Below are 27,524 nucleotides of genomic sequence, written 5' to 3'. Positions count from 1 at the left end.
TTCTGTCAATGCAAATTATTTCCCCTTATTTACTCTATCAAAAGGGTTCATGATTTTGACCATCCCAAATCTCCCTTCACCTTCTCTGCTCAGAACAATCCAGCCTCTGCAGCCTCTCTACATACCTGAAGTCCCTCCTACCTGGTCCCATCCCAATAAATCTCCTCTGTACCCCCCACCACGACATCCTAAAGTGTGGGGCCCCAGAGCTGAGCACACCATTGCTTTCAGGGCCAAGCGGTGTTTTACTAAGGTTCAGCATAGCTTCCATGCTCTACCTCTTTATTAATAAACCCAAGAACCCGAATTCCTTTTAAAACAGCTTTCTCAGCTTGTCCTTTCAAAGATCTGTGCATGGACACCCTTGAGTCTGTTAACCCTCCCTGCCCACCATTAAGTTCATGTTGCCTCTCTGTCATTCTTACTATAAAAATTAATCACTTCACACAATTAAAAATATATTTCTTGTACACTGCCTAAGCTGACTGTGTGTAAGGACCCTCTCCGTGGCCATTCTGGCTCTATTGGCCAAATCTCCCTCCCTTAAATGTGGAAAATTTTGAACTATATTGTCCTAATTTGTAAGCATCAATATCCCCCCTGCCACCCGCCAATCCCCCCCCCCCCCAACCAACGCCTGCCCCTCCCCACATGCTGCTAAGTGCTTAAGCTCAAATTCTAGTCCAAGAAGGCATTTTCTAACAAGTGACTGAGTGGGAGATGTTAATGGACAATTGAAAAGCTTCCACTTTAAGATATCCCAGAGGTTTCAGCTCAGTTTCTCAGCATATTAAAAAAATCCTGGTGAATGGGAAACCTCCGTGTGGCCCAGTACCATGTATGATGGGATGTTTGTGAGCCCAGAGCAAAGGTCCGATACCAACTTTCAGCATTCAGTTAGGAATGCCAACTATTGAAACGTGTGTGTGTATATAAACTTAGTCCTTTGCTAGGATTCAAATCTCTTTTTCAGCTCTGAAACCTTTCTCGGGGTTGTGAGGTCTGGGTCTTTGTCTGACTGTGTTGCGGATTCTGGTTTCTGACCCTCGCCTTCTGGGGTCTCTCTGACTGACCTGCCACTAGTCGGGGTGGTGGGCTCAGATAGCGCCCTCTCTTGGCTGTGTTCCTCTCTCCAATCGGTTTTGCTACAGATACCAAGGGCCCCACCTGTCGAGGGGGGTGACTGCTGGACTTTTCCTTTCACAGTTTCCGCCTTCTGTTCCCCTGATCGGGCTTTGAAATAGGAGAATGCAGACTGCACGCTGGGAGCTGTTGCCTCTTCAGGAGCAGGGAGAGTGTTGTCTGTACTCAAACTCTGTTCCTCAGATCCCTCTTCCTGACCAGTTGAACTTCCCACCTTTATGCCACTGCTATTTAGTTCTTTGTTGCCATCAAGGCCCTGTGCTCTCAGTCCCACAGCTGATGTTTTAGGAGCTGTTGGTGGAGGGGATTTTTCAGTGTTACTGCTCAGGTCAAGTCTACTCTCCCTGCATGTTCCTGCACTCCTGGAATGTTCCACTTCTTCTCCTTTGTCATTCTTGGATTCACCGTTAGATTTTAGTTCATCGATCTCCAAAGTCTCATTTAAGACTCCATCCCTTTTCTCGCTCACCTCCAGTTGAGTGTCCCCGTTTTCAGCTAATGTTCCATTGGGCTGGGCCAGGAAGGATCCTTTATCCCAGTGAATTCCTGTACACTTTTCATTGGCTTTGTCAGATGGGGAATTAGCTGAAGCTCCTTCCATTGACCCAAGGTCCTTTGCATTGCTGTTATTTGGCGTGTTGTGTTTCAGTGTCTCTGCCCCAGAAGCTGTGACGTTTTCTTCATGACTGCTACTCGAGAGACTGCCAGAGTCTCCGAGGTCGGCTTGGCTGTTGGACACTGAGGATAAGCCGGAAGACTCGTCCAAGGAGGCTGAGAGGGACTTTACACACTCGGCCGAGCCACTGAAACCCCATGACCTGAGTCTGACTGGTTCCGATTCCCTCCTGCACTTACAGTTCAGATCCTCCTCGCTGGGGTCGATGTCTTTGATCTGCAAACATGGGGAAGATAAATTAACAATTTTATCAATCCAGTAATGTGAATGTTTTGCTGAGGAATGCTGACCCTGAATACTTTGGCCCTATGTTTCTGTATCGGGCATTTCCTGGTCCAATAGGGTGGCTGCTACATTTATCATAAAGAAAATCAAGTGCGGTACAAGAGGTTCATTCAGATAGATCTCACACATAAGAGCTTTTAATACACTGACTCACCTCGCATGCACTGACTGTCGCATACGGACATTTCTTTTAACATTCAGCAATGAAATAAACACAAGACATGCAGAATGATGATCGTGCAGTAACGTTACTGGACGAGTAATCCCGAAAACAAAGAACAAAGACAATTACAGCGCAGGAACAGGCCCTTCGGCCCTTCCAGCCTGCGCCGATCCAGATCCTCTATCTAAACTTGTCACCTATTTTCCAAGGATCTACTTCCCTCTGTTCCCCGCCCGTTCATATATCTGTCTAGATACATCTTAAATGATGCTATTGTGCCCGCCTCTACCACCTCCGCTGGCAAAGCGTTCCAGGCACCCACCACCCTCTGCGTAAAAAAACTTTCCACGCACATCTCCCTTAAACTTTCCCCCTCTCACCTTGAAATCGTGACCCCTTGTAATTGTCACCCCCACGCTTGGAAAAAGCTTGTTGCTATCCACCCTGTCCATACCTCTCATAATTTTGTAGACCCCAATCAGGTCCCCCCTCAACCTCCGTCTTTCCAACAAAAACAATCCTAATCTACTCAACCTTTCTTGATAGCTAGCACCCTCCATACCAGGCAACATCCTGGTGAACCTCCTCTGCACCCTCTCTAAAGCAGCCACATCCTTCTGGTAATGTGGCGACCAGAACTGCACGCAGTATTCCAAATATGGCCTAATCAAAGTCCTATACAACTGTAACATGACCTGCCGACTCTTGTACTCAATACCCCGTCCGATGAAGGCAAGCATGCTGTATGCCTTCTTGACCACTCTATCGACCTGCGTTGCCACCTTCAGGGTACAATGGACCTGAACTCTCAGATCTCTCTGTACATCAATAATCCCCAGGACTCTTCCATTGACCGTATAGTCCGCTCTTGAATTAGATCTTCCAAAATGCATCACCTCACATTTGCCTGGATTGAACTCCATCTGCCATTTCTCTGCCCAACTCTCCAATCTATCTATATTTTGCTGTATTCTCTGTCAGTCCTCGCTATCTGCAACTCCACCAATCTTAGTATCATCTGCAAACTTGCTAATCAGACCACCTATACCTTCGTCCAGATCATTTATGTATCTCACAAACAACAGTGGTCCGAGCACGGATCCCTGTGGAACACCACTAGTCACCTTTCTCCATTTTGAGACACTCCCTTCCACCACTACTCTCTGTCTCCTGTTGCCCAGCTAATTCTTTATCCATCTAGCTAGTACACCCTGAACCCCATACGACTTCACTTTTTCCATCAACCTGCCATGGGAAACTTTATCAAACGCCTTACTGAAGTCCATGTATATGACATCTACAGCCCTTCCCTCATCAATTAACTTTGTCACTTCCTCAAAGAATTCTATTAGGTTTGTAAGACATGACCTTCCCTGCACAAAACCATGCTGCCTATCACTGATAAGTCTATTTTCTTCCAAATGTGAATAGATCCTATCCCTCAGTATCTTCTCCAACAGTTTGCCTACCACTGACGTCAAGCTCACAGATCTATAATTCCCTGGATTATCCCTGCTACCCTTCTTAAACAAAGGGACAACATTAGCAATTCTACACTCCTCTGGGACCTCACCCGTGCTCAAGGATGCTGCAAAGATATCTGTTAAGGCCCCAGCTATTTCGTCCCTCACTTCCCTCAGTAATCTGGGATAGATCCCATCCGGACCTGGGGACTTGTCCACTTTAATGCCTTTTAGAATACCCAAAACTTCCCCCTTCCTTATGTCGACTTGACCTAGAGTATTTAAACATCCATCCCTAGCCTCAACATCCGTCATGTCCCTCTCCTTGGTGGATACCGACGCAAAGTACTCATTAAGAATCTCACCCATTTCCTCGGACTCCACGCATAAATTCCCTCTTTTGTCTTTGAGTGGGCCAATCCTTTCTCTAGTTACCCTCTTGCTCCTTATGTACGAATAAAAGGCTTTGGGATTTTCTTTAACCCTGTTAGCCAAAGATATTTCATGACCCCTTTAAGCCCTCTTTATTGCGCGTTTGAGAAGGATGACAGTGCAATAACGTTACTGGACCAGTAATCCTGAGAATGCAAGTTCACCCTTAGCGTGGATGTTTAAGAACGTGTTCATGTTAAGATATAAAAAGCTGGACTTCCGGGTGCGGCGATGACCAGCTGAGTCGCACGTTTCGGCAGCTCCCGGTGGAACGGACTTTTGGGATCTTAATAAGAGCCCCAACGGCAATTTTAACGGCTAAAAGTACTGTGCGGTGAAGCAGAAGGGAATCCCCCCTGGATACGGATGAAAAAAGGAGAGGAAGTGGCCGGATTGCGGTGGATCCTCTAGAGCAGCGGCAAGGAAGGCAAGCAAAAACCAAGATGGAATCGGAAGGTGGCAGTTTAATATGGGGCCCTGAACAACACGAGTTTTTGAAACGCTGCGTGGAAGAACTCAAAAAGGAAATGAAGAAGGAGCTGTTGGCCCCGATACTACAGGCGATCGAAGGGCTAAAGGAGGAGCAAAAGACCCAGGAGCGGGAGCTTCGGGTCGTGAAGGCAAAGACTGCCGAGAATGAGGACGACATACAGGGCCTGGTGGTGAAGACGGAGATGCACGAGGCACACCATAAACGATGTGTGGAAAGGCTGGAGGCGCTGGAGAACAACGCAAGGAGGAACAACCTGAGGATTCTTGGTCTTCCTGAAGGTGCGGAGGGAGCGGACGTCGGGGCATATGTGAGCACGATGCTGTACTCGTTATTGGGAGCGGAGGCCCCGGCGGGTCCGTTGGAGGTGGAGGGAGCGTACCGAGTGATGGCGTGAGGACCGAGAGCAGGAGAAATTCCTAGAGCCATAGTGGTGAGATTCCTCCGTTTTAAGGACAGAGAGATGGTCCTTAGATGGGCAAAGAAAACTCGGAGCAGTAAGTGGGAGAACGCGGTGATCCGCGTATACCAAGACTGGAGTGCGGAGGTGGCGAGAAGGAGGGCGAGCTTTAATCGGGCCAAGGCGGTGCTTCACAAAAAGAAGATAAAATTCGGAATGCTGCAACCGGCAAGACTGTGGGTCACATATCAAGGGAGGCACCACTACTTTGAGATGGCTGATGAGGCGTGGACTTTTATCGTGGAAGAAAAATTGGAATGAGCGGGTTATTAAAAAAATAACGTTTGAAACAAAGTGGTGGGGCGAGTATGGGGGGCGAAGAGGGAGGTAAAAAGGGGGGGGAAAGAGGAGTTTTATGTTATTAATCCTGCAATGTGGTAACTTTTCTCTCTTCCACAGGAGGTGGTGGGGGGAGGAAAGGAGGTGGAAGAGATGGGACGTTGGCAATTGGGGGCGGGGCCAAGGGGGAAGCGCGGGCTCGGTTCCCGCGCTATGATAATCATGGCGGGAATAGGAAAGCAGGAAGGAGGGGGCGTCGCACGGTGCGAGCCGAGGTCGGCCAGAGTTTGCTGACTTCTGGGAGCAACATGGGGGGTGTAACTACGCTAGTGGGGGATCTAGCGGGGGGGGTGGGAGGGGGGATTTACTGGGTTGCTGCTGCTGGGGAGAAGGGGGAGCTGGTATGGGGTGGGGTGGGCGGGGCGGGAGGGCACCGCCTGGGGGGGGACACAGCTGCGTGGGAACCGGGTGAGGAGCTGGATAAAAGGGGATGGCTAATCGACAAGGGGGGGGGTAAAGAGCCCCCCAACCCGGCTGATCACGTGGAATGTGAGAGGGCTGAACGGGCCGATAAAGAGGGCACGGGTACTCGCACACCTTAAGAAACTTAAGGCAGATGTGGTTATGTTACAGGAGACGCATTTGAAACTGATAGACCAGGTTAGACTACGCAAAGGATGGGTGGGGCAGGTGTTCCATTCGGGGCTAGATGCGAAAAACAGGGGGGTGCCTATATTAGTGGGGAAGCGGGTAATGTTTGAGGCAAAGACCATAGTGGCGGATAGCGGGGGCAGATACGTGATGGTGAGTGGCAAACTACAGGGGGAGACGGTGGTTTTGGTAAACGTATATGCCCCGAACTGGGATGATGCCAATTTTATGAGGCGTATGCTAGGACGCATCCTGGACCTAGAGGTGGGAAAGTTGGTAATGGGGGGAGATTTCAATACGGTGTTGGAACCAGGGCTGGACAGGTCGAGGTCCAGGACTGGAAGGAGGCCGGCAGCAGCCAAGGTGCTTAAAGATTTTATGGAGCAGATGGGAGGAGTAGACCCGTGGAGATTTAGCAGACCTAGGAGTAGGGAGTTTTCGTTTTTCTCCTATGTCCACAAAGTCTATTCGCGAATAGACTTTTTTGTTTTGGGAAGGGCATTGATCCCGAAGGTGAGGGGAACGGAGTATACGGCTATAGCCATTTCGGATCACGCTCCACATTGGGTGGACTTGGAGATAGGGGAGGAAACAGAAGGGCGCCCACCCTGGAGAATGGACATGGGACTAATGGCAGATGAGGGGGTGTGTCTAAGGGTGAGGGGGTGCATTGAAAAGTATTTGGAACTCAATGATAATGGGGAGGTCCAGGTGGGAGTGGTCTGGGAGGCGCTGAAGGCAGTGGTTAGAGGGGAGCTGATATCAATAAGGGCACATAAAGGAAAGCAGGAGAGTAGGGAACGGGAGCGGTTGCTGCAAGAACTTCTGAGGGTGGACAGGCAATATGTGGAGGCACCGGAGGAGGGACTGTACAGGGAAAGGCAAAGGCTACACGTAGAATTTGACTTGCTGACAATGGGTACTGCAGAGGCACAGTGGAGGAAGGCACAGGGTGTACAGTACGAATATGGGGAGAAGGCGAGCAGGTTGCTGGCCCACCAATTGAGGAAAAGGGGAGCAGCGAGGGAAATAGGGGGAGTGAGGGATGAGGAAGGAGAAATGGAGCAGGGAGCGGAGAGAGTGAATGGAGTGTTCAAGTCATTTTATAAAAAATTATACGAAGCTCAACCCCCGGATGGGAGGGAGAGAATGATGGGCTTTATGGACCGGCTGGAATTTCCCAAGGTGGAGGAGCAGGAAAGGGTGGGACTGGGAGCACAGATTGAAACGGAGGAAGTAGTGAAAGGAATTAGGAGCATGCAGGCGGGGAAGGCCCCGGGACCAGACGGATTCCCAGTTGAATTTTATAGGAAATATGTGGACTTGCTTGCCCCGCTACTGATGAGGACCTTTAATGAGGCAAAGGAAAGGGGACAGCTGCCCCCGACTATGTCTGAGGCAACGATATCGCTTCTCCTCAAGAAGGAAAAGGACCCGCTGCAATGCGGGTCCTATGGACCTATTTCCCTCCTAAATGTATACGCTAAGATTCTGGCCAAGGTAATGGCAATGAGGATAGAGGATTGTGTCCCGAGGGTGGTCCATGAGGACCAAACTGGGTTTGTGAAGGGGAGACAGCTGAATACGAATATACGGAGGCTGCTAGGGGTAATGATGATGCCCCCACCAGAGGGGGAAGCGGAGATAGTGGTGGCGATGGATGCCGAGAAAGCATTTGATAGAGTGGAGTGGGATTATTTGTGGGAGGTGCTGAGGAGATTTGGTTTTGGAGATGAGTATGTTGGATGGGTGCAGCTGTTGTATAGGGCCCCAGTGGCAAGTGTGGTCACGAATGGACGGGGACCTGCATACTTTTGGCTCCATAGAGGGACAAGGCAGGGATGCCCTCTGTCCCCATTACTGTTTGCACTGGCGATTGAGCCCCTGGCAATAGCATTGAGGGGTTCCAAGAAGTGGAGGGGAGTACTTAGAGGAGGAGAAGAACACCGGGTATCTCTGTATGCGGATGATTTGTTGTTATATGTAGCGGACCCGGCGGAGGGGATGCCAGAGATAATGCGGACACTTCGGGAGTTTGGAGAATTCTCAGGATATAAACTGAACATGGGGAAAAGTGAGTTGTTTGTGGTGCATCCAGGGGAGCAGAGCAGAGAAATAGAGGACTTTCCGCTGAGGAAGGTAACAAGGGACTTTCGTTACTTGGGGATCCAGATAACCAAGAATTGGGGTACATTGCATAGGTTAAATTTAACGCGATTGGTGGAACAAATGGAGGAGGACTTCAAGAGATGGGACATGGTATCCCTGTCCCTGGCAGGGAGGGTGCAGGCGGTTAAAATGGTAGTCCTCCCGAGATTCCTCTTTGTGTTTCAGTGCCTCCCGGTGGTGATCACGAAGGCTTTTTTCAAAAGGATCGAAAAGAGTATCATGAGTTTTGTGTGGGCTGGGAAGACCCCGAGAGTGAGGAAGGGATTCTTACAGCGTAGTAGGGATAGGGGGGGCCTGGCACTACCGAGCCTAAGTGAGTACTACTGGGCCGCCAATATCTCAACGGTGAGTAAGTGGATGGGAGAAGAGGAGGGAGCAGCGTGGAAGAGATTGGAGAAGGCGTCCTGTAGGGGGACTAGCCTACAAGCTATGGTGACGGCCCCATTGCCGTTCTCACCGAAGAAATACACCACAAGCCCGGTGGTGGTGGCGACTTTGAAAATTTGGGGACAGTGGGGACGGCATAGGGGAAAGACGGGAGCCTTGGTGGGGTCCCCGATAAGAAATAACCATAGGTTTGCCCCGGGGAGAATGGATGGGGGATTTGGAATATGGCAAAGAGCAGGAGTAACGCAACTGAAAGATCTGTTTGTGGATGGGAAGTTCGCAAGTCTGGGAGCGCTGACCGAGAAATATGAGTTGCCCCAAGGGAATGCATTCCGGTATATGCAACTGAGGGCTTTTGCGAGGCAGCAGGTGAGGGAATTCCCGCAGCTCCCGACGCATGAGGTGCAGGACAGAGTAATCTCAAAGACATGGGTGGGGGACGGTAAGGTATCAGATATATATAGGTAAATTAGGGACGAGGGGGAGATTATGGTAGATGAGCTGAAAGGGAAATGGGAAGAAGAGCTGGGGGAGGAGATTGAGGAGGGGCTGTGGGCGGATGCCCTAAGTAGGGTAAACTCATCGTCCTCGTGTGCCAGGCTAAGCCTGATTCAGTGTAAGGTATTACACAGGGCACATATGACTGGAGCACGGCTCAGTAAATTTTTTGGGGTAGAGGATAGGTGTGCGAGATGCTCGAGAAGCCCAGCGAATCACACCCACATGTTCTGGTCATGTCCGGCACTACAGGGGTTCTGGGTGGGGGTGACAAAGGTGCTTTCGAAAGTAGTGGGGGTCCAGGTCGAACCAAGCTGGGGGTTGGCTATATTTGGAGTTGCACAAGAGCCGGGAGTGCAGGAGGCGAGAGAGGCCGATGTTTTGGCCTTTGCGTCCCTAGTAGCCCGGCGCAGGATACTGTTGATGTGGAAGGAAGCCAAGCCCCCGGGGGTGGAGACCTGGATAAATGACATGGCAGGGTTTATAAAGCTGGAACGGATTAAGTTCGTCCTAAGGGGATCGGCTCAAGGGTTCACCAGGCGGTGGCAACCGTTCGTCGAATATCTCACAGAAAGATAGAGGGAATGGAAAAGAAGAAGGCAGCAGCAGCAGCCCGGGGGGGTGGGGGGGGTTATATATTATTTATTCTTTGTTTATAAAACAGGTCATTGTAATTTATACTGTTATATTATTGTGTAAAGGACACACAATGTACTGTGATGGTTGACCAAAAATTTTCAATAAAATATTTTTTTAAAAAGCATATAAAAAGCTAGTGTTCCTCTAAATACTGACCCTCTGACAGTGCAGCACTCCCTCAGTACTGACCCTCTGACAGCGCAGCACTCCCTCAGTACTGACCCTCTGACAGCGTGGCACTCCCTCAGTACTGACCCTCTGACAGCGCAGCACTCCCTCAGTACTGACCCTCTGACAGCGCAGCACTCCCTCACTACTGACCCTCTGACAGTGCGGCACTCCCTCAGTACTGACCCTCTGACAGTGCAGCACTCCCTCAGTACTGACCCTCTGACAGTGCGGCACTCCCTCAGTACTGACCCTCTGACAGTGCGGCACTCCCTCAGTACTGACCCTCTGACAGTGTGGCCCTCACTCAGTACTGACCCTCTTACAGCGCAGCACTCCCTCAGTACTGACCCTCTGACAGTGCGGCACTCCCTCAGTACTGACCCTCTGACAGTGCAGCACTCCCTCAGTACTGACCCTCTGACAGCGTGGCACTCCCTCAGTACTGACCCTCTGACAGCGCAGCATTCCCTCAGTACTGACCCTCTGACAGTTCAGCACTCCCTCAGCATTGACCCCCTGACAGTGCGGCGCTCCCTCAGTACTGACCCTCTGACAGTGCGGCATTACCTCAGTACTGACCCTCTGACAGTGCAGCACTCCCTCAGTACTGGCCCTCTGACAGTTCAGCACTCCCTCAGTATTGACCCCCTGACAGTGCGGCGCTCGCTCAGTACTGACCATCTAACAGTGCGGCACTCCCTCAGTACTGACCCTCTGACTGTGCAGCACTCCCTCAGTACTGACGCTCTGACAGTGCGGCACTCCCTCAGTACTGACCCTCTGACAGTGCGGCACTCCCTCAGTACTGACCCTCTGACAGTGCGGCACTCCCTCAGCACTGACCCTCTGACAGTGCAGCACTCCCTCAGTACTGTCGCTCTGACAGTGCGGCACTCCCTCAGTACTGACCCTCTGACAGTGCGGCACTCCCTCAGTACTGACCCTCTGACAGTGCGGCACTCCCTCAGTACTGACCCTCTGACAGTGCAGCACGCCCTCAGTCCTGACCCTCTGACAGTGCGGCACTCCCTCAGTACTGACGCTCTGATAGTGCTGCGCTCCCTCAGTACTGACCCTCTAACAGTGTAGCACTCCCTCAGTACTGACCCTCTGACAGTGCGACATTCCCTCAGCATTGGAGCAGCTTGGACTTTGTGCTCAGGCTATTGGAGTGAGGTTTGACCGCAGAACATTCTTGGAACATTCTGGTACATTAGGAGGGTCAGGGCCGAGATCCATTCACCTGAGGAAGGAGCAGCGCTCCGAAAGCTAGTGACATCGAAACAAACCTGTTGGACTTTAACCTGGTGTTGTAAGACTTCCTACTGAGATCTTTTTAAGCAGCTTTCTGGGATTAGAATCTTTGGATAAAAATGAGAATACGCAACATGATCAATGTGGGAGATTCCTCACCCTGTGGATGTCCTCCGTGGAATCCAAGTTGTAGAAGTCGAGGCTCCGAGTCCCATATAGCAGACCCTTGTCATGAGCAGTCTGGGTGCTGAGCGTGTCAAAGATCTCTCCGAGCAGGTCCATATCCTCATCCTGCAGGAGGTTACTGTCCATAAACTCATCGTCAATGGTGTCCAGGGAGCTGTCTGGCCCTAGCTCCCCACAGGTGGATCTGTGAACGGCAAACAAGTAACTTACAGCAAAAGCCAGGCTCCGAGGGGTTTCTTTACATCACTGCTGGACGAGGGAAATGTAACAGCCCTAAACTGGAGGCTTACAAATCTCACATGGGAAAGACCAAGAAATTGTGAAACCAAGCAAGAGTGTGGTGGGAGTTTCTTTCATGGCTCAGGAAGTTTGTATTCTACAGAGTGATAGACTTGGAGTCAGGGGGTGGGTGCAGTGTCAACACCCCACATGGGGATGGCATAGGGGTGGGGGGTGTGGGGGGGGGTCTGCAATGTTAAGACCCCACATGGGAATGGGAAGCTTGGGTTCAGCAGTGTTAATAATCCCACATGATCGGTGCCTATACCATAGAATTTACAGTGCAGAAGGAGGCCATTCGGACCATCGAGTCTGCACTGGCTCTTGGAAAGAGCACCCTACCCAAAGTCAACACCTCCACCCTATCCCCATAACCCAGTAACCCCACCCAACACTAAGGGCAATTTTGGACACTAAGGGCAATTTATCATGTCCAATCCACCTAACCTGCACATCTTTGGACTGTGGGAGGAAACCGGAGCACCCGGAGGAAACCCACGCAGACACGGGGAGGACGTGCAGACTCCTCACAGACAGTGACCCAAGCCGGAATCGAACTTGGGACCCTGGAGCTGTGAAGCAATTGTGCTATCCACAATGCTACCGTGCTGCCCTAAATATACGGGGGGGGGGGGGGGGGGGGGGGTTTACTTTGGGGGTTGAGAGGGGTGAGCAAACCATCCATACGCAGAGCTTGTCAAGAATAGCCCCAGAGGGTGGGTTTGTTCAGGGAACCACAGGCTGGATTCTCCGATTTGTAGACTAAGTGCGGACAGTGGTGTGGGAATAGTGGCATTTTACACTCGCCAAAAGGTGCCTCCATCCTCCGTCTGGGGGGGTTAGCAGGACGGCAGCGTAAAGCCCCCGGCTCTAGCTGCCGATACGGCCGGAGAATTGCCGGGTCCGTGGCCGCGCAGGCGGATGGCGGTGGCCTGCAGCGGCCACACGAGGACCCGGCCTGTACACACTGTCCCCCAGTAACGCCCCTCGCCACTCCTGGACCAGCCCCACCAGTGCCCCCAGCCCCCGCGGAACGGCTCCCCCACCGACTGTGGCGGAGCTGGACACACGTGTCCCACGCCGCCAGGAACTCGGCCCATCGGGGGAGGGCCTCGGGTGACATTTTGGAGGGGCGGAGCATCGCAAAAGCAGCACAGCCCCCGATGTCGGCACAAACAGGGAATCTCCGGCTGATCGGCAAACGCGGCTTTTTGACCCCCACACACCTGCACCAGAGGTGGGAGAGGTGTCTGACCCCCACACACCTGCACCAGGGGTGGGAGAGGTGTCTGACCCCCACACACCTGCACCAGGGGTGGGAGAGGTGTCTGACCCCCACACACCTGCACCAGGGGTGGGGGAGGTGTCTGACCCCCACACACCTGCACCAGGGGTGGGAGAGGTGTCTGACCCCCACACACCTGCACCAGGGGTGGGGGAGGTGTCTGACCCCCACACACCTGCACCAGGGGTGGGGGAGGTGTCTGACCCCCACACCCCTGCACCAGGGGTGGGGGAGGTGTCTGACTCCCACACACCTGCACCAGGGGTGGGGGAGGTGTCTGACCCCCACACACACCTGCACCGGGGGGTTAGGTGACTGACCCCCACACACGCCTGCACTGGGGGTGGGGGAGGTGTCTGACTCCCACACACCTGCACCAGGGGTGGGGGAGGTGTCTGACCCCCACACACACCTGCACCAGGGGTGGGGGAGGTGTCTGACCCCCACACACACCTGCACCGGGGGGGTATACATCTGCTGGAAATGTTACCTGACAGTTTCAGTGGGAAATGCTGCATCTGGGTTGGTGTAGCGGCGAGCTGGTCTGCGAGGACGAGACTGGAGGAGAAACAATGAATGTGTTAAATATTAATGAGGCCCAGGATAGGCAGAGACTCTCTCTCATGTGTGCACCCAATCAATTCCTCCAGCCAACCCCTCAAACAGCCGTCACTCTCAGCACAAACCCTCAACACAATAAATACAGGGTATTCTGTCCTGGATTCAGAAAGTGGGAAGTTTTAACCTGAGACAGGATCTCCACACGTCAATCGGTGTAATGCAGACTCCAGTCCTTCCACATTCCGCCAGCTCACATTGTGATGGATACGTGACTGGAAACCCTAAATGTGGTCATAGGGCTGGCACAATAGCACAGTGGTTAGCACTGTTGCTTCACAGCTCCAGGGACCCGGGTTCGATTCCCGGCTTGGGTCACTGTCTGTGCGGAGTCTGCACGTTCTCCCCGTGTCTGTGTGGGTTTCCTCCGGGTGCTCCGGTTTCCCCCAACAAGTCCCGAAATTCTCCCTCTGCACCCGAACAGGTGCCGGGTGTGGCGACTAGGGGCTTTTCACAGGAACGTCATTCCAGTGTTAATGTAAGTCTACTTGTGACAATAAAGATTATTATTATAAAGCTGCCTCGAGTGTAGGTGTAGGATGAGATGGAGCAAGAGTGCTCTACACCCACGGTGTAGAGAAAGGATCAGTTGTTTTGCCACTGACCAGCATTCGGACATCTCTCGATCTGCGTGTTTTCAGCCACTGGTTTGCGTATATTTTCTGTTGTTAGAGAACCGTGTCCCTATTGAGGCAGAGTAACAGTGTTCGGATTCTTTGTGCCTTGTTATTTTGATGGGTGTACCCGAATCTGACGGCCTCATCGAGGGTGGTTCAATTATTCGGGTTTTTTGTTTGTGGTTCTGCCGCGTATCTCGGTTTTGTTTTTTTCGTAACTTTAACAAGGTTTTGTCTCTTTAACCTCTTCAATCCCTCTCTGGGCTCCTGTTCTCTCTTTTTCTGATTCACTGCCTTTTTATATTCTCTTTAAAAAAAATAAATATAGAGTACCCAATTCTTTTTTTCCCAATTAAGGGGCCAATCCACCCACCCTGCACATTTTTTGGGGTTGTGGAGGTGAGACCCACGCAGACACAGGGAGAAACCTTTTGAAAGCTTAGGGCTGTAACAGACGGGTGCCTCGTCAGGGATCACTCGCTTTTGCTGGGTTCTGTATAATTTATGATTAATTTATGCGCATTCTCCTCTCTGGGAGGTGGGGGGGGCATTCCGTCTGCCAGCGTCTCACTTTAGGTATCTGGGGGTGCAGGTGGCCAAGGATTGGACAGGTCTCCGGAATTTTAATTTCACGAGCTTGGTGGGGAGGGTGAGGGCCGACTTGTTGTGGTGGGACAATCACCCTCTCATTGGCAAGCCGGGTACAGGCGGTAAAGGTGAATATTTTGCCGTGATTCCTGTTTCTGTTTCAGTGCAGAGGGATGGCGGGGGGGGGGGGGGGGGGGGGCAGTTTAGGCAGCATTTTAGTCTGGGAGCTGGGTTGGGGAGGGGATATCGATTCGGGGGAATCATGGGTTTGGGCCGGGGAGGATGGGTCTGAGGTTCCGGGGTTGGAAAGAGAGGGAGATCGAGGAAATGGAGGATGTTTCTGGGAGGGCGATTTGCCAGTTTGCAGGAGCTGGGCGAGAAGTTTGGGTTGGCACGGGGGTGAAAGTTTCAGATATATGCAGGTTCGGGACTTTGCAAGGAAGGTCTTCCCAACCTCCCCGATTGCGGCTGCCTGCTCGTTGTTGGAGGCGGTGCTGTCAGCGGGGGTTGGAGCGGGCGTCGTCTCCGCGATTTACGGGAGGATTTTGGAGGATAGGGTGTCGATGGAGGGGGTTAAGACGGAGGAAGAGCTGGGGGCGGTGCTGGAGGAGGGACTGTGGTTTGAGGTGCTGCGGAGAGCCACAACTGTTCTCCACCCTCCAAAGCGAGGGTGGGAGAAGGAATGAGGAAGGGCTGATTGGTCAACATCCCCAATACTTTGTGAAGTCAGGGTGAAGCTCAGTTAAGATGCCCTCTGTAGTTCAATAGCTTGCTGCTACTTGCTGTCTGGGGATTGGTTGTGGGAGTGAGAATCAAGGAGGCAGATTCCTCCTGCCTGTTCTGGATGGGAACCCAGTTTTCTGGGCCTTGTCACCAAGGCTGCTCCTTACCTGGCCAAAATGCTGGGTGATTGGCAGACGATTCTGTAAACACTCTGACTGCATACGCCTCTGATGGGAGGAGCCGCCAACGGGTTCATATCTCAGTGACCCTCCACGGTGAACCCCTCCATCCTCACCCAGACCCTGGAAACAAAATACGATCCATCACTCTGCTGCCAAGCTGCAAGGTGAAAGCGTTTGTACAATGGCGCATGTGCAATGGTGCCAGCCTGGACTTTACACCAATAGTGTAAACTTTCTCAGTCACACATTCATACTTGCTTCTAAATTACAAGAATTGATACTTCTGAACAAACACAGTCTCACTGAGTGAACTCGGTACGAGAGGTCTTAGACGCTGATGTGATGGATGTGCAGCGAGAATAAGGGGAAATAATACACAATGGTGACATTATTGAGGATGTAAGTTTTGATTTTAATTGGGGTCCTTCATAGTTGGGCAAAGGGCAGAAACCTGATTCAAATGTGGAGCTTCAGGAAGGATAGATAGAGACTTGGGAGCTTCCAACACGTTAATGACTTGGGACCGTGTCTGTGTGGGTCTCACACCCACAACCAACAAGATGAGCAGGGTCGGTGAATTGGCCACGCTAAATTGCTCCTTAATTGGAGAAAAAAAATTGGGTACACTCAATTTGAATTTAACAGAAAGTTACTGACTTTGGAGAGGAAAATGAGGTTGGCAATGGGGCAGGAGTTTGCAAGGACAAAGGAGGGGGGGGTTGAAGTTTAGGGTTACTGACGGGTGGGTGATAATTGAATTGGTGGCCAAGGAAAAGGAATGATTTACAACGTCAGGTAGTGTGGGACTGGGAAGATAGGTTGGGAAGTTGGATGGTCAGCGGTGGGAATGGAAAAAGGGAGGAGGGGGGGGGAAGTCAGGGCAGCGGGCGGTGTAATGGACAAGGTGAGTTTGGAGGGGCAAAGTCAGGAGAAGTAGAGAAAGATCCAGGCTTTGGGTTGGGATGGAGGGCTAGGTTTAGATTGATGGGGAAGAGGCAGGAATGCAAATAAAATCAATACCATTTGGGGTTGACTTTCCTAAAGTCTTTCCTAAATTCATTCGAGTATCATTGTAGGCTCTGCAACATTGTTACAAATATTACAACAACTCAATCAGTAACGTGACATCCCTACACCAGGATTCCAAAAACACAGCAAACTTGGTAACGAGGCGCCCTGAGGATGGATCTTAGCAAAAGGGGGGCTGGAAACCGTGTTCCTGGCCAAATCGGGGGCGGCGCCGCTTTCCCGATGCTCCGCCCCCTCCAAAGCAACATACTCGCAGAGTACGCTGCGCCGTGTATCGACGGCCTTAGGGCATTGCCTGAGGCCCGCCCCCGATGCTCTGCCCCCGACTGGCCGAGTTCTCGACGGTGACGGTCGCGTGTGGTCTCACCCGTCGGGAACTCGGCGTGGCGGCTGGGGACTCAGTCCAGCGGCACCACAGTCGGTGGAGGGCCGATCTGCGGGCGGGGGGGACGACATTATTCGGGCCTGGGGGCACTGTGGGGGGCATTCCGGGGCGTGCGAGCCGGCCAAATGGGGGGACTATTTCGTAGGCCAGGTCATTCACTCCGCCATGAAGCACGGTACAGCCGCTGCAGGCCGCCGCCATGCACATGCGCGGCCACGGACCCGGCGATTCTCCGGGACGTATCAGCAGCAAGAGGTGGGTGCTCTACACTGCCGGCATCCTAGCCCCCAGCAAAACGGGGAATCGGGGGACGTTTTGCGTCGGCGTGGGGACATAGCCCCAGAACTGGAGAATCCAGCCCAGGATCAAAGAAAGATTGGGCAGGTTTATCTGAACCCAGAGCACAATTCTCCCTGGAACGAATTCGGGGACAATGCTTCTTCCTGTGGAAGTCGATGGGAAACCACACAATATCCTCCGGCCCCGATGTAATTAATTATGCATCCAGAGGTTTTCTCCCACAGTCCAAAGATGTGCAGGTTAGATGGAGTTACGGGGATAGGGTGGGGGAGTGGGCCTGGGTAGGGGGCTCTTTCAGAGGGTTGGTGCGATGGACCGAAAGGCCCCCTTCGGCACTGTCGGGATTCGAAGGACATTTCCTTTTTAAACAAAATATATTTATTAAAGTTTTTTAACACAATTTTTCACCCGTACAAACAATAACCCCCCCCCGTAACAAAATAACAAGAAATCGCGCAGAGCAAGATATATACATGGTAAAGCGATATGTTACACAGCTTTGTACACTGGCTCCCTCCCGCACATGCCAGTTTCCCCAATCCTTCATGTTATCTCTTGCTCATCCGCCCTCCCAGGCAAGCCCCCCCCCCCCCAAGGTTGCTGCTGCTGCTGACCGACCTTCCTCTAACGATCCGCGAGATAGTCTAGGAACGGTTGCCACTGCCTGTAGAACCCCTGCGCAGACCCCCCTCAAGGCGAACTTAATCCTCTCCAACTTTATGAACCCAGCCATGTCGTTTATCCAGGCCTCCAGGCTGGGGGGCTTCGCCTCCTTCCACATTAGCAAGATCCTTCGCCGGGCTACTAGGGACGCAAAGGCCAGAATGCCGGCCTCTTTCCCCTCCTGCACTCCCGGTTCGTCCACTACTCCAAATATTGCTAGCCCCCAGCTTGGCTTGACCCGGACTTTCACCACCTGAGATATTGCTCCCGCCACTCCTCTCCAGAAGCCCTCCAGTGCCGGACATGACCAAAACATATGGACATGGTTCGCCGGGCTCCCTGAGCACCTTCCACATCTGTCCTCTACCCCAAAGAACCTACTCAACCTCGTCCCCGTCAAGTGCGCTCTGTGGACCACCTTAAATTGTATCAGGCTGAGCCTGGCACACGAGGAGGAGGAATTAACCCTACCTAGGGTATCAGCCCACAGACCTTCCTCGATCTCCTCCCCCAGCTCCTCCTCCCATTTACCCTTCAACTCTTCTACCAGCGCTTCCCCCTCTTCTTTCATCTCTTGGTGTATTGCCGACACCTTGCCCTCCCCGACCCATACACCCGAGATCACCCTGTCATCGAAGGACATTTCCAAGTCAGGATGGTCAGTGACTTGGAGAAGAAGCTGTTTGCTGTGATGGGGTTTATGTTCTGGTGAATGGGTTTGAATGACCTCCCTCATCTGTGACTAATTCCTGTGAACTATTTCAGACCAGCGGGAGAAAGAGATAAACGATGAAAGAAACAGTTTGTACCTTGTGTTTCAGTCGATTTTTCATCCCTTTGAGGCCCAATTTAGCTTGACCTTTAGCCTGGAAGTGAAAGATAATCAAAGTAAGTGAGTATTCCAGCGTCCTAAACACCATTCTCACTACCTAAATCCAAACCGTTCAATCTCTCTCTCTTTTGCCGCTATATCAGACTGACCTGAGTCTTTACCAAGCTTTAACAGACTAAAATGTCCTGCGCTGCTTCACAAACAAACAAAACTAAACACTAGTTTAGTCAAAGAGGTAGATATGAAGGAGTGTCTTAAAGAAGGAAGAAATGGATAGGTGGAGGGAGGAAATTTCCGAGCTGATCGGCCCAGGCAGCTGAAGGCACAGCCACCAATGGCAGAGTGTTTAAAATCAGGGATGCATAAGGGCAGCACGGTGGCGCAGTGGTTAGCACTGCTGCCGATGGCACCGAGGACCCGGGTTTGATCTTGACCCTGGGTCACTGTCCGTGTGGAGTTTGCACATTCTCCCCGTGTCTGCGTGGGTCTCACCCCCACAACCCAAAGATGTGCAGGGTCGGTGGATTGGACACGCTAAATTGCCCCTTAATTGGAAAGAAATAATTGGGTGCTCTAAATTTATAACAAAAAAAAAAATCAGGGATGTGCAAGAGGCTGGAGTGGCAGAGAATGGAGATCTGGGATCTGGGAGCATTATAGATTTAAGGAAGAGGGATTCCAGAAGGTACATAAGTAAGGACAAGGATAAGAAGGGGCTTGATTGGACGGTGAACACGGGAGACACAGGTTGTGTCAGTAGGATTGTGGACAGGAAGTGTGAGCTCTGCATGAATGGTTTAATATTTGTCATTCCTAAGACAAGCGGTGCACATATTTAAATTGTAGCCGGGCTGTTTCAGTTCTTATAATTCTCAATGTTGATAGCACCGAGCTGAATCTGTAAAGAATCTGTCAGCCTGTCTCGACAGCTGATTAATACTAACTCTCAGAGATCACCGTGACCCAGAGTGCAGGGAGCGCCCTTTAACTCTGTACTTACGTATTTATACATGTTCTTCACAGCTGGGTTAGTTTTGCTTCTCACTGACTGAATAAGGGCTCCACCCCCTTTCTGGAAACAGAGTGAAGAGTTAAAACATCAGATAGTCCCACTCCAACACACCCCTCAAAATTCATCTTCTGACACCTTTGCCTCGGAGAACTCAGGCGGGCGCCGTTCAGTGCTGGGCCCCAGAAAAGGGGACCAGATGGAACGGCACTTGGATGTGGTCTCCCAGGGGATCAGGGGCCCCCAGGTGGTGGGTGGGGCAGGGTGGCACCCGCAGTGCCAGGTGGCACTGCCAGGCTGGCATTTTACCTGTGTCAGGGCTTGGACACAGGGGTGGCCTGCCCATGTGAGGTGGGATGGGGAGGGGCCCCTCGAGGACCCCATTATAAGTGAGTGGGAGTCGAGAGATCAGGACGCCATTTTGACATCCTGATCTCTTCTTGCTCTGAGGAGTTCTGGCGAGCGGAGTTCCTCAGTGCAGGATACGGGACTAAGTGAGGCCTGGGTGGGGCCTTCCCCATTGACGTTCCGGATTGCCACCAAGTCCTGATAGGGTGGTGTTTCTCGGCGCTGTGAGCGAAGGGAAACAGCCGGCTAAATGCGCTCATCACCAGACTTTGTTGCAATTTGGTTAGATTGCGCCCCATAACTTTACCATCTCCCCCAGGCTTCGTACCAGGAGAAGCCTTGGGTACGTCCTTGACCCCCAGGGCCAGACTCGCCCACACCCCTGTGCCTCGCCCTACGCTTTGCTCTGTTCTCCCAAAAGGGAACAAAGTGCCCTCGGGACTCGTGTTGACTGAGGAACCTGAACGAGGAACGCGCGGCGAAGGCCGTTTGAGGCCTGTTTTCTACAGTGGGGAGCTCTGCTTGCTGGAACTCTCCATTGTAACGAGAGATCGGGACGTCATTTTTAAAAGGAGTCCCAATCTCTGAGGCCCTCAAAACAATCCCCTCCAGCCTGATCGCAATATGGGATGGTCCCTGGCCCCGGCTCGCATCCCCCCATAGGGCAGGTCCCGGCCCGACCGCGTGCACAATGCCAGCCTGGAGCCATGGCAGTGCCACTTGGCACCCAGGTAGCACCAGCATTGCCAGGGCACCAAGCTGGCAATGTGCCAAGCTGACATTTTCCTGCACACACGCAATCAGACTGGGGTTGCCCACCATGGGTGTTGAGGGGTGCGGGGATCAGGGGAACCTCTCCCATGTTGCGTTCAGGCTGGGGGAGGTCAGGCATTCTTTTCGGGGCCTCGGAGGTCGGGCCACCATTTAAAAATGGCATCCCCATCTCTTGCTACAACGGGGTGTAGAGCTCCCAATTGTGAAAAACAGCTACATAGCAGCCTCGGCCGCACGCTCCCCGTTTACGCCGCTTATTCAAAGCGAGCCGCGTTGAGTAGCCTGTGACTCTCGGCACTGCGAGTGGCGGGTAACGCGCCCGCTCAGGAATCTTGTTCCCTTTTGGGGAGGTCGTGCCCTAAGTGTGGGTTAAACCGGTCAGAAACTCCCCAGGGGCCAAAAAAGTGACTAAGTGTCATTGGATAGCAGTGGGGAACTCGCCATCAGAGCCAGCGGGAAACTCCCGGGAAAACCCGTCACTAATTAACTTAGGAATTTTTGGGGAGAATCCTTCATCTGACTTTATCATCAAAAGAAACAGTTCTTTCTATATTACCTTAAAGTGTTGCATCCACAGCTGGTGTGACTTGGAGCAGCCTGGGGAGAGAGAGAGAGAAGTGAATGCTTATTGGTGAAGGAGTGAGCAGCTTGGTGTCTGTGTTGGATAGAGAGAGTAAACCTGGATTCCAGGCCAGTACCTGATGAAAAACCTCCCAGGTTGACTTCTTCCTCGAATATATCCGTTAATCCTTTCCCTTGATTAAGCTTTTCCAGACGAGAGTCTATAAACTATATCCAAACGGGGGGAAGAACTAAACAAATTATTTCCAACGCACTGAGTCGAAAGAGGAAACTTAATGGAGGTGTTAATGGGGTGAATTGGCAAGATTTCCAATGGGGAGGAAAAGGGTGGTGGGTGTGTGTGTGTGTGTGCGTGTGAGTGTGCGTGTGTGTGCGTGTGTGTGCATGTGTGTGTGTGCACGTGTGTGTGTGAGTGTGTGAGTGAGTGTGTATGAGTGAGTGAGTGTGTGTGTGCATGTGTGTGTTTGCGTGTGTGCGTGTGTTTGCATGTGTGTGTGTTTGCGTGTGTGCACATGTGTGTTTGCATGTGTGTGTGCACGTGTGTGTTTGCGTGTTCGCGCGCGCACATGTGTGTGCACATGTGTGTTTGCGTGTGCGCGCGTGTGAGAGTGCGTGTGTGCATGTGTGTGTTTGCGTGTGTGTGTATGTGTGTGTTTGTGTGTGTGTGTGGCGTGGGGGTGGGGGGGTGTCATTGATGGCAGGCCATCAATTTCAAACGGATGTTAAGAGCCCAGAGAGGTGTCAGGATAAATTACACAGGAATTGGTGAAGCAGGAACTGTTTTTCGACAGGGATTGGGTGAAGATGAGACAGTTGTATCTTTAAAAGGAAATTTGGATAAATATTTGAAAGGGAGGTAGACTCCGAGTTTAGTAAGAAAGAGTTTAGTTTGGGATTGCTGCAGCTAGACCTGGAATAGTCAGGTTGGCTCAATGGATACTTTCTCTGCTGTAAACTTCCACGGTTTAAAAATGTGGAAAGCTGAATGAAGGAAAGCTTGGGATATCTGCCCTTGACATTGAGGGATTATTCTGCTGAACAAGAAGATGGTTCCATACCTGACACAGACTCCCCGCCCAGTCTCACCTGTTTGAAGAGTTGAAGGTGTACGGCATGTTGCAGGAAATTTTTCATCAAAGTAGATTTGTGATTCAAAAATGTCTCCTCGCAAAACGTGACTGGTTCATCCTATACACACACGGAAACACAATCCATGAAGCAGTTTATTTCCCACCTACATTTTTTCTTTGGCTACTTGAGCTGTTGCGAGTCGTAGAGACCAATAAGATGGTGGTGTAGTGGTTGGACAATAATCCAGGGGCTCAGGCTAATGATCTGGGGTCAGGGGTTTAAATGCCACCAAGGAGTTGGTGGAATCTAACTTCAATCTGTAATATAAAGCTCATCTCAGGAATGACACCCATTGTTTGCTGAACCCATCCTGGTTCACTCATGTCCCTTTGGGGAAATGTTATATTGCCATGCAATCGACAAGGCAATGTTGAAACACAAAAGAGGTTTATTGATCTAAGATAATCTCTATTCACTAGACGGCACTACTGATACACAGGTCTTGTTCCCATGGCTCTCGGGCCAACTCTGACCAAACCCCCATGGCCAGAAACACGTCCTAACTCCTATAAGGCTGATGTTCGCGCTGTGTCCCCATAGGCTCTAGGCCTGTCTCATGGCCCACAAAGTATCGCCCCTTAGAGGATTCTTGCTACCACATTCCTCCCCCTTAAGTCCTCTGTAATATAGAAACAGAAAAACTCTTATTTAACGTTATATTCATATAACGGGTTACAGTAAGGGAGCTTAAAACAAATTTCATAAAATAAGTCAATCAGCGACTTCCTGACTCCTGCCGAATGTCTCAACTCAGCCACTGGCTCTTCCTGATTAGGAGACTCTGTGTCTTCAGCAATGTTGGGCAGACATGTAGCGTTCACAACAGGGGTTGTATGGATTACCACATCAGCTCCCTCGATGGCTCTTGATGAATCCCCATTGGACAAACTCGGTTCTAATACCACTGCTTTGTTACACGGCTAACTGGGATTGGCTCCACCTGCCCTGTCTTGGGGATGTCGGATTCTCTCCTCAGATAGTCAATGAGCTGTCCAGTCTCACCACCCTCTAGGTCTATGGCCGTAGGTTACTGGCCCAGTCCTTTAATCAACTCTGCCAGGTAACCATTCTGGTCCTCCACCAGAATTCCGCATGTAAACTAAATCGTCGTTTGAAATGACTTGTCCTTCTTGACTGCATCGTGGTGGTTTTTCCGGGTGGATTGGACATTTGGAATATACGGTTGAGCCAGGTCCTGAGACGCCGGCTCATTAACAACTCAGCTGGAGTAAGCTAGTGGTGGTACGCGGGACTGTATTGTACCAGAGCAAGATGTCCGAGTGAAGCAATAGTGGCCAATTAACTTGTTTCTTCACTGATGCTTCGAAAGTCTGGACAGTTCTTTCAGCCAGTCCCCATATCCTTTGATCCCTTCGCCCTAAGTGCTGTATCTAACTGCTTCTTGAAACCATACAGCCCATAGGGGCTGTTTAGCACAGGGCTAAATCGCTGGCTTTGAAAGCAGACCAAGGCAGGCCAGCAGCACGATTCAATTCCCGTACCAGCCTCCCCGAACAGGTGCCGGAATGTGGCGACTAGGGGCTTTTCACAGTAACTTCATTGAAGCCTACTTGTGACAATAAGCGATTTTCATTTCATTTCGTTTTTCACACTGTGTTGGCCTCAACTACTTCCTGTGGTAGCGAATTCCACAGGCCGGTCACACTCTGGATGAAGAAATGTCTCCTAATCTCTGTCCTAAATGGTCTACCCCGTATCCTCAGGCTGTGACCCCTGGTTCTGGACACCCCCACCATGGGGAACATCCTTCCTGCATCTACCCTGTCCAGTCCTGTTAGAATTTAATAGGTTTCTATGAGATCCCCCCTCATTCTTCTAAACTCAAGTGAATAATCTTGCCATTGATTTGCCCGCTCACTCAACTTGTCCAAATCACACTGAAGGATCTCTGTATCCTCCTCACAGTTCTCCCTCCCACCCAACTTGGTGTCTGCTGCAAATTTGGAGATATTACATTTAGTTCCTTCATCTAAATCATTAATATATATTGTGAATAGCTGGGGTCCCAGCACCGATCCCTGTGGTACCCCACTGGTTACTGCTGGGGTCCCAGCACCGATCCCTGCGGTACCCCACTAGTCACTGCTGGGGTCCCAGCACCGATCCCTGCGGTACCCCACTGGTTACTGCCTGCCTATTGGAAAAAGATCCGTTAATTCCTACTCTTTGTTTCCTGTCCGCCAACCAGTTTTCTATCCACCTCAATACACTGCCCCTAATCCCATGCGCTTTATTTAAGAAAAAACAATTTTTAGAGTGCCTAATTCATTTTTATCAGTTACGGGTCAATTTAGCGTGGCCAGACTTCCGGTGGCGCCCTCGAGGAAGCAGGTCGCAGGTCGGATCGCTTGGGGGTTGGGGGTGCAGCCGGGAAGGAGAGCAGAGAGGACTTAAGTGGGCAAGGGGGGGGGGTGATCAGGGATCCCCCGGGGGAGAAAGTCGCTTGCAGGGAACAGCGTAGGAAACCGACAGCAGCAGCACCCGGGGGGGTGGGGTTAGAGCCACATTAGTTTAGTTGAACACGTGGGGCATGGGCAAACAGAGCTGATAGGGAAGTGCCTTATTAATATATTTATTCTTTCCCACTGTTCGTTTTCAATATGTTAAGGCTTTTGCATATGGCCTTCTTTTTTCTCTGTAAATGTTACAAATCTGTTTTAAATAAAAAAATAAAAAAATAAAAAATAAAAAAAATTTAGCGCGGCCAATCCACCTACCCGGCACATCTTTGGGTTGTGGGGGTGAGACCCACACAGTCACGGGGAGAATGTGCAAACTCCACACGGACAGTGACCTGGGGCCGGGATCGAACCTGGGACCTCGGCAATCCCATGCACTTTCATTTTACACACTAATCTTTTATGCAGGATTTTGTCAAAAGCCTTCTGAAAGTCCAAATAAACCACATCCACTGGCTCCCCCTCATCAACTCTACTGGTTACATCCCCGAAGAATTCCAGTAGATTTGTCAAGTATGGTTTCTCCTTCATAAATCCACGCTGACTCTGTCCGATCCTGCCACTGTTTCCTCAGTGCCCTGCAAAAACATCTTTGATAACGGATTCCAGAATTTTCCCCACTACTGACGTCAGGCTGACTGGTCTATAATTCCCTGCTTTCTCTCGACTTTGGTGTGGACCGCCATTGCCCCGGCCTGCAAGGCAGCCATCTTGCTGCGCACCCCACTGACCTCAATAGCTTGCCTTTAAACTGAAGGGCTTACTCCGTCATTTCAGAGGCAGCCACATTTCTGTGGGTCTGGAGACACATGTAGGCCAGACCAAGTAAGGATGGCAGATTTCCTTCCTGTGGTAGCTAGGCCCCTTTAAGCGGCCCCACCATGTCCTTGCCCTATACCATGTCCTTGCCCTATACCATGTCCTTGCCCTATACCATGTCCTTGCCCTATACCATGTCCTTGCCCTATACCATGTCCTTGCCCTATACCATGTCCTTGCCCTATACCATGTCTGGATATTCCTGCAGCCATGAATAAAGATGCAGTACTCCATTCCATCCTCTCCTGAGCTCTCCTGACTGTCCAATGTGTTTTGTTGCACTCAGCTCCCTCGACGTGAATTGACTTGTGTACTGCCGCCTTCGCAGGTTTATTCTTTCCCAAAACTCCTGAATGTCCAAACACTTTCCATTCCTCGCCTCATTGGTAGACATTTAAAAGCTAATCTTACCAGTTAATCACTACATCACAATTTCCTTCATTGTCCCTTTTGTTAATTCACTCTTTTCCTTCCCACTGCTGTCCACAGTTGGGGGTTCTCATCCGCAATCCCCAGCTGAGGCATTTCCGGCTCCTCAGAAGGAGGAGAGCAATGACTAATGCTTTCAATAAGGAGTGAGTGTGGGAGGGAAGCCTCCATATTGAATACTGGCACCAAGAGTGTGTAGTTAGAGAGGATGCAGGTGGAGGAGATGGAGTTGAGTCTGAGAGACCGCAGACACTCACAGAGTTAAATTTAAGGGCGTCCTGGTAGCTGCCAAAGATTGCGGCCTGTGCCCTGAGGAAGGCTCGGGCAACCACATCCCCAGTAACTGCTGAATGTTTCTTTAACTTCATCTTCAGAATGGACACCTGCAATAAATGAACACACAGACGATGAAACATCAGTGAGGCAAAGACAGCACAACTTTCGGTTTACACCGGCACCTCCTCCAGCCAAGTGATTTCACCTCCCATTATCCATACTGGCCCCTTCACCATTCCTCTAACCACACTGCCCCTCACACTCAAACCTTCTGTGCATCACTCCTCACACTGGCTCATGTGGGCCACAAGGTGTACCATTCCCACATCACAAACCAATCATCACATAGAATCCTGCTCTCTGTACTACAACAGCAAACTGTTTATTACACCGCTCCCCGTACTGCATACTGCTCATTCCCCTCTCCCCGTACTGCATACTGCTCATTCCCCTCTCCCTGTACTGCATCCTGCTCATTCCCCACTCCCCGTACTGCATACTGCTCATTCCCCTCTCCCCGTACCGCACACTGCTCATTCCCCTCGCCCCGTACTGCATACTGCTCATTCCCCTCTCCCCGTACTGCATACTGCTCATTACCCTCTCCCCGTACTGCATCCTGCTCATTCCCCTCTCCCCGTACTGCATACTGCTCATTCCCCTCTCCCCGTACTGCACACTGCTCATTCCCCTCTCCCCGTACTGCACACTGCTCATTCCCCTCTCCCCGTACTGCATACAGCTCATTCCCCTCTCCCCGTACTGCATACTGCTCATTCCCCTCTCCCCGTACTGCATACAGCTCATTCCCCTCTCCCCGTACTGCATT

The 27,524-nt window shown here is 51.3% G+C and overlaps 1 protein-coding gene across 2 annotated transcripts in view; it reads right to left on the bottom strand.

The window, feature by feature from the left end:
• Positions 1 to 641: 641 nt before the first annotated feature.
• The window catches only part of LOC140403146 (DENN domain-containing protein 1B-like), a 100,843-nt gene continuing 73,960 nt past the window's right edge, over positions 642 to 27,524 (bottom strand). For both annotated transcript variants that reach the window (XM_072490828.1, XM_072490829.1), the window contains 10 exons: positions 26,677 to 26,802; positions 22,647 to 22,748; positions 21,677 to 21,767; positions 21,535 to 21,575; positions 19,848 to 19,919; positions 18,825 to 18,881; positions 15,624 to 15,758; positions 13,401 to 13,468; positions 11,320 to 11,530; positions 642 to 2,035 (listed from right to left, as the gene is read on the bottom strand). In XM_072490828.1, the coding sequence (XP_072346929.1) occupies positions 950 to 2,035; positions 11,320 to 11,530; positions 13,401 to 13,468; positions 15,624 to 15,758; positions 18,825 to 18,881; positions 19,848 to 19,919; positions 21,535 to 21,575; positions 21,677 to 21,767; positions 22,647 to 22,748; positions 26,677 to 26,802 (1,989 nt within the window). In that variant the 3' untranslated portion in view covers positions 642 to 949. The remainder of the gene's footprint in view (positions 2,036 to 11,319; positions 11,531 to 13,400; positions 13,469 to 15,623; positions 15,759 to 18,824; positions 18,882 to 19,847; positions 19,920 to 21,534; positions 21,576 to 21,676; positions 21,768 to 22,646; positions 22,749 to 26,676; positions 26,803 to 27,524) is intronic.

Source organism: Scyliorhinus torazame, chromosome 27 (assembly GCF_047496885.1).
Source record: "Scyliorhinus torazame isolate Kashiwa2021f chromosome 27, sScyTor2.1, whole genome shotgun sequence".
Taxonomy (NCBI): domain Eukaryota; kingdom Metazoa; phylum Chordata; class Chondrichthyes; order Carcharhiniformes; family Scyliorhinidae; genus Scyliorhinus; species Scyliorhinus torazame.
This window is presented reverse-complemented; position numbering and strand designations above follow the sequence as displayed.